A 10,651-nucleotide genomic window follows, 5' to 3' on the forward strand; every position below is an offset into this window, starting at 1 on the left:
GACAGAGAGACAAAGAGAGACGGAGAGACAGAGACAAAGAGACAGAAAGAGAGAGACAAAGAGAGACAGAGAGAGACAAAGAGAGAGAGAGAGAGAGAGAGACAGAGACAGAGAGAGAGACAGACAGAGAGAGACACAGAAAGAGAGAGACAGAGACAGAGAGAGAGAGAAAGAGAGAGAGACAAAGAGAGACAGAGAGAGAGACAGAGAGAGAAAGACAGACAGAGAAAGAGAGACGGAGAGAGAAAGAGAGCGCGACAGAGAGAGAGAGAGAAAGAGAGAGAGACAAAGAGACAGAAAGAGAAAGACAAAGAGAGACAGAGAGAGACAAAGAGAGAGAGAGGGATAGACAAAGAGAGACACCGAGAGAGAGACAGAGACAGAGAGAGAGACAGACAGAGAGAGACACAGAAAGAGAGAGACAGAGACAGAGAGAGAGAAAGAGAGAGAGACAAAGAGAGACAGAGAGAGAGACAGAGAGAGAAAGACAGACAGAGAGAGAGAGACAGAGAGAGAAAGACAGACCGAGAGAGAGACACAGAGAGAGAGTTTTCTTTGTTCATGCCAATAAAGCAAAATTTAATTGAATTGAGAGACGGAGAGAGAGAAAGAGAGAGGGAGACAGAGAGAGAGAGAAAGAGAGAGAGAGAGAGAGAGAGAGAGAGAGAGAGAGAGAGAGATGTGTAATGAGGAGGAACCCAAGAACCAAAGACTAAAGGGACTATAAAAGCAAGATAAAGTTCAAAGTCTGGCTAATAATTAACGTCTTCTTAATAATGAGGGAAACGACGAAGAAGAAACAATAATTAAAACAGGCTTGTGGTCGTTATGTACTCTCAGTGGGAAAGGCACACGCACAGTACAATGCGCTCGTTATCAATGTTAAGTTGTCATGGTAACGGGATGCGTGACACTCCCCGAGTGACAGTATGACAAAGGAGTCGTCACACGCTAAGGTTAGCAGCAAACAAAAACCGACCTAAAGCCATGCATTTGAATGCTTTTGTTTTTCAAATCACACAAATAACGTATCATAGCCTACAGTATTTTCATGAATCCGTTAACTGTTTTGTCTATAAAATGTCAGAAAGTAGTCCAATGGGACCATTTTAAAAGGCTGGTGTTGTTGCGGTTTAAAAACAAGGCCCCCTGTTGTTGTCCTCGGGTCAAATTTCGCGTCAAAAATCTGAAATTTGGGTTTTCTTTCAAAAAAAAATAACGTGGATGGTTCCATGCAATGCTCATGACAAGTTAAAAAAATAATCAGTTCACTACTTTCATTGAATATGGGTGTTTTAGTCAATTTTATAGCATTTGAAGAAAACAATATTGATAAAAGAACTTTCATCAAAAGAAAGTGACATAAATGTTGAAAAAAGTGACACAAATGTTACAAAAAAGTGACACAAATGTTACAAAAAAGTGACAAAAATGTGACACAGATGTTAAAAAAGTGACAGAAAAGGAAAAGAAATTGTCGAAAAAAGTGACAACAAAAATGTCGAAAAAAGTTTTAAAAAATGACAAAAAAGTGACAGATGTTAAAAAAATGACAAAATGTGACAAAAATGTTGAAAAAAGTGACAAATGTAAAAAATAAAAAAAGCTGTAAAAAAACGCACCAAGGAGGTAAAAGCTCCAGGGTTTGATTCAACCGAGCTATACAAGAAGGTAGCCTAGAAATCTAGACACACCCTAGCGGCAGCAAATATAATTTGCAGCCAGGGTCGTCTAGCAACTGTCCGTTGGCTTGCGAGCTGGAAAAAACAATCTCTAGTCAGGCCAATCACATCGTGTATAGAGTCGGTGTGAGGGGCTTAACATAATGATAGCAGAGAAGATTGCTGCTGCTGCTGCTGGCGAACAGCGGTCTTTGGAATCGGCTTTAGCCGCGACTCTGGAAGACTTGGAGTTAAGCTTTTCTTTGAGAAAAGAACAAAGAACGGCACTGAAATTCTTAAAAAAGGAAGATGTGTTTGGCAAAAGTTGAATCTATCAGTTGAATCTTGTCAGGCTATTCTAAGAATGTTGTAGGAAAAAATTATAATGCTACAGACCTCTCTCTGTATTTCTCAGTTTGACTATGTTTGTGTAAACATAGTGGTGTCGTCCGGCGACTTAAGCGCGGAGAGTGATGCATTTTACGTCACCGCTGAGAAAGGAAACAGCAGTGTATGAGCCACCTATTGAATGTTGTTTATGGTCTCATTCATATTATTAATTGGATATTACATTGTGCACTAATATTGTAGGTGGTGGGTGTTTTCATCGCGGTTTGAGCAGAATTGATAACATATTTGTTTGCTTCACCTGTTCACCTGTTGTTTTTTTGGGCTTTTGACATAGAGGGAGTGAGCCTGGGAGCGAACACTTTCTGTTGACCGCCGCACTAACGCACTTATTTCGACTCACAAAGTGACTTTACATTTGGTAACTGCAGTACTAGTTGTATTTTACGTGTGGAGGAATAAATCATTGCAATAAAATCTTGAGAGCGTCACAGTGTGTTTACGCTCGTCTCAGTGTTTGGTCCCTGGCAGCAGGACTTTGCTGGACTGCTTGCAGCCGCAACAAGCAGCTTTCAGCTTTGGAGACAAAGAGGACTGCTACAACAGGTGAAGGCACGGCTGAAAACCCAAAGAAGCGTCCATGAAATGTTTCATTCAGGTCAGGCAATGCGAGATTGGTACAGCATGAATTAAACACTTTTTTTTTCCATCTTTAAATTACTTTTTGTTAACATTTTTGTGGAGCACAACCATTGTGATACGGCTCATAGTGGCGCGGGCTTTAAGCCTTTTTATAATTCAGATTTACCAACTGAAACAAATATGAATGAAAATATGAATTTTTAACAACCCCCCCCCCCGTCCGTCACAGTGATAGATTATAATTAATTATAGCACAAACCCTGCCGACATGTTAACGCATTACCCTCTGACCGAGCTTTTTTTCTGATTGGCTGGGCTGCCTTGCAAGCTTTTTAAACAGGAAACAAGTGAGACAGTGAGGACCAAGAGTTCTCTCAGTTTGGATCCAAACCAGCAATCATGTACTTATAATCCCTCTTCCTCATCCAGCAGGCTGCAGCTTCCTCTTCATTGTTTAACCAAACACAAAGCGGGTTCTAACACCTGTGACGGTATAAAACAATGGATATAATTATATGAATAACAAAGTGGTTCCATATTCCTGGTGGTGAAAGTGAAGCGGAACCGGCGTTTTACTTTGCTGTGAGAAAAGGGACGCAACTCATCAGCCGGGCTTTGTGTTCTGCAGCCAGGACAGATGACAGAGAGGGAGTGTGTTGTTCAGATGATAGCCACGTCCCACACGGAGGCGTGTTATTCAGCCGATAGTCACGTCCCGCTTAATTATAGAGTGAGGAGAGAGGGGTGGGGACGCAGCTGTACTTTCTCCTTCGCTGCATCGTCTGAAATGTCTCGGTTTAGAAAGTAAAGATCTTCAGACTGCTGAGGACATTTAAAAGAGGGTTCTACCTGCTGAAGAAACAAAATAAACTTGTCTGTCTATTTTTTCTTGGTAGAAAATATCACTTTTATGCGGATAACACCATTATGTATAGTTCTGTCTAATGTTTAGCAAATGCGAATTGAGAAACTGTTTAAGAAAGTATTTGCACTCTTATCTTGGTGTGAGCTACAGAGTCTCCTTAACCCTTCCTGTAGTCTTTGGGTCAAATTTGACCTGTTTACGAAAAGTTTCTCTATCAGAAATTTGGATGGTTCCATACATCACTCTTCACAAGTTAAATAAATGATCAGTTCACTATTTTCATTGAATTTTGGTGTTTTATTCAGTTTCATAGCATTTGACGCAAAAAGATTTACATAAGAACATTGAAAAAAGTCAGAAAAAGCTTCAAAAACGTCGAAAAAAAATCTCAAAAACATCAGAAAAAAAAATTGTCAAAAAAATAATTTAAAAGAAATTTTTAGGCTACTCAACTCTCTCTGACATTTTCTACCTTTTGTCCAAAACCTTTAAATATTCAGTTTCGTCTAATCAACGTTGTTTTGTCTTTGTCATGAAAAAAAGGTTGTTAATGAACGTATTTTGTGACATTGTTTTTAAATTAACAGAGGTGTATCTGTTTGTTTTTTTGAAAGTGTATTAGTAACCATTGGACTCTCTCTGACTGGCATTGTCTACCTTATTATTGTGTTAGGAAGATAAATAGGTACAGAAATTGCACCTGAACCCAAACCTTTATGATTTGTGCCAAGCCGTTCACCCCTGATTTTCGTGTGCGTACTAATGGTAGTAGGGGAACAATTATGTTCAGCCATTAGAGGTAAAAACATCAGAATGGAGAGAAAAGCTTTCCGACCATTTGGACTAAATGTCCAAATTGCTCTTCCGGCAATTGTCAACAAAGATAAAACAGTCCGCTGTGCAAACATTGGACTACTGACTGACAAGCGGTTGCAAAGAAATATAAAAAATAGTAGAGACCAGTGGTGTAGTCTACGTGATACGCAGGTATACGCAGTATACCCACTAAGAAAGCTCCAGGATTTCCATATACCCAATTAAAAACGCCCAATGACCCACAACAACATACTTTCCATTATATTTTGAATTCTCATCTGTTCCTTTGCATATGCTAAATAAAAGTACTTCCACCGTAAACTAGTGCATCAAAGTGTAACACAATGCCAGAAATGAAGTCTTTGATGCTCAAAATTTCCCTGGGGGAGAACACCCAGACCCCATATATCCATTCTGGTCCATATATTTATATAGTACAGTATACCCGCTAAAATATATTAGACTTCACCACTGGTAGAAGGGCACTCAGGGAGCTCAGACCTCTGCCAAGGCCAAATGACGCAATTTTAACAAACGTAAAAATTGTTTTTGTATCCACTCCGTGATTCGATCCGCTCCAAAATTAAATTGGCTCTTCCTTCGCTCATGCTTCACCCTTTCACCAAGTTTCAGGAAAATCGGGTCAGTAGTTTTTCCGTTATCCTGCTGACAGTTAAACAAACCCAAACAGAAAATATATCCTCCTTGGTGGAGGTAATATGCATATTAATTATGAGAAATGTAGAATTATAATGTGATAATAAAATAAAGAATTAGAGATGCTACCGACTCAGTGTCCTTATTAATACATCAGGGCTCCAGACTGCGACCAAATGGTCGCATTTTGCGACCAAAATTTGAGAGTGTGCGACTGAATTTTACATCCAGTCACACATGTGCGACCAGTTAATTTGCCCCCTTTTTTTACACATTAAATGTGGAAATTTCGGTACCTGAGAGTTCGTAAGCGCAAGCTTATCTGTCCTCTCTGCATATGACAGAGAGCGGAGCTCCGGCGCACACACACAGAGGTGCGGACGGAGCAAACTTCTCTGCAGTTTTGTTGAAGTCACAGTTAGTCACGGAAATACCGACAAAGTGGTTGCAAGTGTGGTTACAGTTGTTCAAAACTTCACGCAGACAGCGTTTGCTGCGATATGATATTAACGGCAAGGCGAAAGCGGTCGCGGTGCTGTTGATGTACACTTCCTGATAAGCAGGCACAACTTTGTTTTATCTGCCCTGGGGACTGACTGACAGGCTGAGGCTGTAAGGCAAGACAGCTTGATTTTTAAAGAACCTTTCAGCAACAAGGCAATTCAAAGTGCTTTACATGAAACATTAAAGAGCAGTTGAAAACGGTCATTTAAAAAATAATAATATACAAATACAAGAAGAAAGAATACAAGTTACAGTGAGTAAGAAATGAATAATTATTCAACTCAAGGTTGTAGGGACGGGTTTGGGAGGAGAGAGGGAGGGGTTTTATTTTTCATTTTAGTTTAGTAGCCTAAACAATGCATTTTTTATTTTATTGTGGACTCTTGTAATTGTAGACTGGAGACTAGAGCTGGTATATTTTTTAAATATTTGTACTGTCATGACAGCGATGGTGCTGTCAGTTTACCTTGTATGTTGCATCTTCAAAAGTGCACAATAAAATGTGAAACTAATTTGAAACAGCACATTGTAATTTCTATTATCAAAGTGTTTATTAGTAATACAGTGGAAATTAGTAGAAATGTGAATATTTGGTTAGCATGTTGATTTACGGTGCGTGCCCCTAAATTTTCTGGTTGCGCCCCTAAAATTTTCAGTTGGGGGCCACTGTGCTCCTAGTGAAAAAAGTTAGTCTGGAGGCCTGTACATTTTTACTTTAATGAATTCCCTCCGAAGTTATAATACTCAGCTTGGCCTTCTCCGCAAGGAAAACATGATTAAAGGTACAGTCGATCTATATCTTTTTGCCTCGAGACAAAGTGTACATTAACAGGGGAGTGATGAAAGCAAGAGGATGAATTACACCGAATAATCAGGGGAACTTCTGTCTGATGCAGGCCATCTCGTAGGAAACTCTAATTACAGAGAATGTTCTTAGCTTTTGGAAATGAAAAATAAAAAGGACAGAAGACAGACTTTAGTCTTCAAAGTGGAGACCGGGGGCCAGTCGGCCATTTCTCTAAATGCCTTTTGTCCCACAACTGATAATGGAGGGTAATTTAAAACTGATAATGGAGGGTAATTTAGGTGGAACACTTTGATATAAGTGTGTACCTGAGGACACAGAGAGCAGAACGTCTCGACTCTCTGTCTTCCCTGACATGTCCACACTTAACCTGCAGCACCGAGGTTTTTTCCAATGGAAGCTCAAGTGTTTTTGCACGCAGAAAAACCCCACTGTCTATTCATTCTTTGGGATCAGCCCTATGGTCCCACAGCCCTATGTTCCCACATTTCTAAGATTTTTCTTAAAATTAGACCCTATGTTCCCACATTTCTAAGACTTTTCTTAAAATGAGGCCCTATATAAGGGTTAGGGTTACATTCCACCTGTAGTCCATTGCTACTGGATAATAGGTTGGGTGTAATTGGCTACCAAATTGGGAGAAAGGGGGATAAAATCTAAAACAAATTCATGAAAAAGGAAATGTGGGAACATAGGGCCTAATTTTGGGAAAAAAATCTTAGAAATGTGGGAACATGGGCTATCGGGACATAGGGCTGTGGGAACATAGGCCTGTGGGAACATAGGCCTGTGGGAACATAGGCCTGTGGGAACATAGGCACGCTCCCCACTCTTTGTCCTCCTACCGTTGAGCGCATTCAGGCCATATGGTCATGAAGCAGCTTTTCACTGGATTCTTGTGTGTTTTTACTTCTTATCTCCACTCATCAGGACACACACTGTAAGAAACAAAGTCAGACAGGGGTTTTCTCATTGGTGGGGTTCACATGCTTGTTCACTAATTATGTACGTTTTGGTTCTCTCTGTTTATTCTCCCAATGCACAAATAAATATTGATACCAAGTTAGAAAATGGCAGAGAGAAGAGAGGCGACATGGCATTGTAAAGCCCACTGACGCAAAATTTGGGACGTGCTCTTGAGCAAGACACTTATTCCCCCAGAGACCTTTCTTAAGCCTGATTTCTGGTCCTGCGGGGGCTTCCAGTACAGACTCTAAAGTCATAGTGAGAGAAACATAGGGTTGGGCATCGAGAACCGATTCCTACTTGGAATCGTTTCAGAAATTTCGATTACGAATCGTTTGGAGTATTAGGTTTCAAATCTGATCATGGGTTCCAAATTTAACGTGCAAGTTTTGGTTTCCGTAGCGACCAGGCGCTTGTTGTGTTGCAGCTTTGGAGCACAGTAAGCGGCGCTCTAGTGTGGCTTTATTTTACATTGAAAAAGCCCGGTTAAACTGCAAACCACCTTTAGAACGAAATAAAACTTTCCTCTGATCTGTGAAATAAGCACGTGACATGTTTCAACTCCACCACTCAAAGAATCGATAAGAACCGGAATCAAAAGGAAGAATCGGAATTGAGAATCGATAAGAACGCTCTCTTTGATTTCATGTTTTTTATGGAGAAGGAGAACCAGGAAATTAGTTGGGAGGTTGGGAATGCAACGCCACAGCAACGTGTAGTTACTGTAAATTTTTTGAGAGGTGCACGTCAGGCTACAGCGTAGGGTCTGTGTCTCCACGTACCTACGTATATAACCACAGCGTAGATTTAAATGTCCCATGGCATGAAAATTTCACTTTGAGGTTTTTTAACATTAAAATGCATTCCCCCAGCCTGCCTATGGTCCCCCAGTGGCTAGAAATGGTGATAGGTGTAAACCGAGCCCTGGGTATCCTGCTCTGCTTTTGAGAAAATTAAAGCTCAGATGGGCCAATCAGGAATCTTCTCTATGAGGTCATAAGGAGCAAGGTTACCTCCCCTTTCTCTGCTTTGACCGCCCAGAGAATTTGGCCCACCCATGAGAGCGAGACATCATGGCTTTCAAATGAGCAAAGTGGCAGTTGGTCAAGGCCCCACCCTCCACCTTGCCCCCCCCTCTCATCTTCAATAGCATTTAAAGCTACAGACACAGAAATGGCACATCCTAAGGAAAGCTCATTGTGGGACTGGCTCTAGTGGCTGTAATTCTGTACCAAGACTGAATTTCAGGAAAGAGACTTCACATACAGTATTAGGGGACCACTAAGGCCTATATAAAAGAGACTTCAGATACAGTATTAGGGGATCACTAAGGCCTATATAAAAGAGACTTCAGATACAGTATTAGGGGACCACTAAGGTCTATATAAAAGAGACTTCAGATACAGTATTAGCGGACCACTAAGGTCTATATAAAAGAGACTTCAGATACAGTATTAGGGGACCACTAAGGTCTATATAAAAGACACTTCAGATACAGTATTAGGGGACCACTAAGGCCTATATAAAAGAGACTTCAGATACAGTATTAGGGAACCACTAAGGCCTTTATTAAAAATACTTCAGATACAGTATTAGGGGACCACTAAGGCCTATATAAAAGAGACTTCAGATATACAGTATTAGGGGACCACTAAGGTCTATATAAAAGAGACTTAAGATACAGTATTAGGGGACCACTAAGGTCTATATAAAAGAGACTTCAGATACAGTATTAGGGGACCACTAAGGTCTTTATAAAAGAGACTTCAGATACAGTATTAGGGGACCACTAAGGCCTATATAAAAGAGACTTCAGATACAGGGTTAGGGGACCACTAAGGTCTATATAAAAGCATCCAAAGAGCACCATGTCATGGGACCTTTAACACAGAAGCATGAATCGGCCTTAACGGTGTGTGTTGTGTTGTGTTGGCTGCAGGTGGTGGACTGTTCGTGGGACGAGACGGTGAAGATCTACACACCTGCCTGTCTGTCTGCTGGAACTCACAGCACAGCACCGTAGAACAAGTACTACCACACTTCTGAGGACGTGTCTGAGGGAGTCACAAAAAACAAAGGAACTAAACATAGTTTAAACTGACATCAACCACATTGAACATATCGGCCAAAACAGGAGAATTACAACTTCTGTGTCCGTCATGTGATTCCCTCAGGCCCAAAACTACTTTCTCCCATAGACATACATGGCCAAAGAGACATCTTTAAATCAGTGGATACCTTTTTTGAGCGTCGCAACAACGGACTGTAAACAGAGAACAATGATGAGTCTTCACTTCCTCCTACATGTGAAGACAAAATCTCCCAGATACGGGTGCTGCCAAGTTGTAATTTTGGAGCTAGAGTCTGCGCAGAAGTTATCGGGCGTTGCAGCTGCGGTATCGAAGTCCTGCCCACACACCCGTTCGACCAATCTACAGTCAATCCCAGCAACTGCTCAGAAAAATGAACACTTTGTGTGATCAGAACTACCTGAAATGACAGAAACCATTTTTATTTGACATGTACTTTGATTTGTTTATTATTTTTTTGTCAGGACCTGTAGCTCACCATCTGGAAGTCCCCACAAAGTGTTATAAATATACACACACACATACACATTATCAACAGCAGGCTTTGGGAAAAATCCACCGAGATTCCCAAACTGATTCAGTTTTATAATTAACAAGATGTGTTCATTTTTCCCGTAATTAATTATGTAAATCAAGATGCTTTACAGTTGGTGTGATCCATAATATCCATGTCATTATCTGCTTCCTCTTTATCTATCTCACTGATATCCTGTTTAACCGGAGAAAAGAAATGTTAACTGTGACTAATTTCACTACTGAAATGTCATCAGTGTTATTATGGTGTGTTCAGTGCCTTCAATAAAGTAGCGAATACCACATGAAAAGCTCTCACTGCATATCATCTTAGCTTATCGAAACATTTAGTGTACGATTTAATTCCTGAGATAAGAAACAAAGATATACATGCTAACTTTTCCCAATTTGAGTTGACTACCTTCGAATTGTACTTGAGATTCAATCTTAACTCTTTTTGTTGCCTAAACTTAACTGTTGTCGCCAAAATGCCGCTCAATTTTTGTCTTTTAAACTCAACTAGCAACAGCCTCTAAAAAGACCGTCATCTCGCGGCGCTCCGAAGCTCCCAGTGACCTTTTTTTGGCTAAATGTAACGGTAAAGGCGCTGAACTTAAAGGGATACACGACCGTTTGTTGAAGTAGGGCTTATCACGGTCTCCTCTAGCTGTAGATAGGTGGGCCAACGCATTTTTTGTGCATGCATTGTTTTAGTCCGGTGCAACACCGGCAGCACCACCGCTAGTTAGCTTAGCTTAGTGAATGGAATCCTATGTTGCCGGTT

The 10,651-nt window shown here is 40.7% G+C and overlaps 1 protein-coding gene across 3 annotated transcripts in view; it reads left to right on the top strand.

Moving 5' to 3' along the window:
* Window positions 1-10,181, top strand: part of pex7 (peroxisomal biogenesis factor 7) — a 58,898-nt gene extending 48,717 nt beyond the window's left edge. For all 3 annotated transcript variants that reach the window (XM_039782540.1, XM_039782541.1, XM_039782542.1), the window contains one exon: window positions 9,204-10,181. In XM_039782540.1, coding sequence (XP_039638474.1) covers window positions 9,204-9,287 — 84 coding nt within the window. In that variant the 3' untranslated portion in view covers window positions 9,288-10,181. The remainder of the gene's footprint in view (window positions 1-9,203) is intronic.
* The last annotated feature ends 470 nt before the right edge of the window (window positions 10,182-10,651 follow it).

Source organism: Perca fluviatilis, chromosome 18 (assembly GCF_010015445.1).
Source record: "Perca fluviatilis chromosome 18, GENO_Pfluv_1.0, whole genome shotgun sequence".
NCBI classification, from domain to species: Eukaryota; Metazoa; Chordata; class Actinopteri; order Perciformes; family Percidae; genus Perca; species Perca fluviatilis.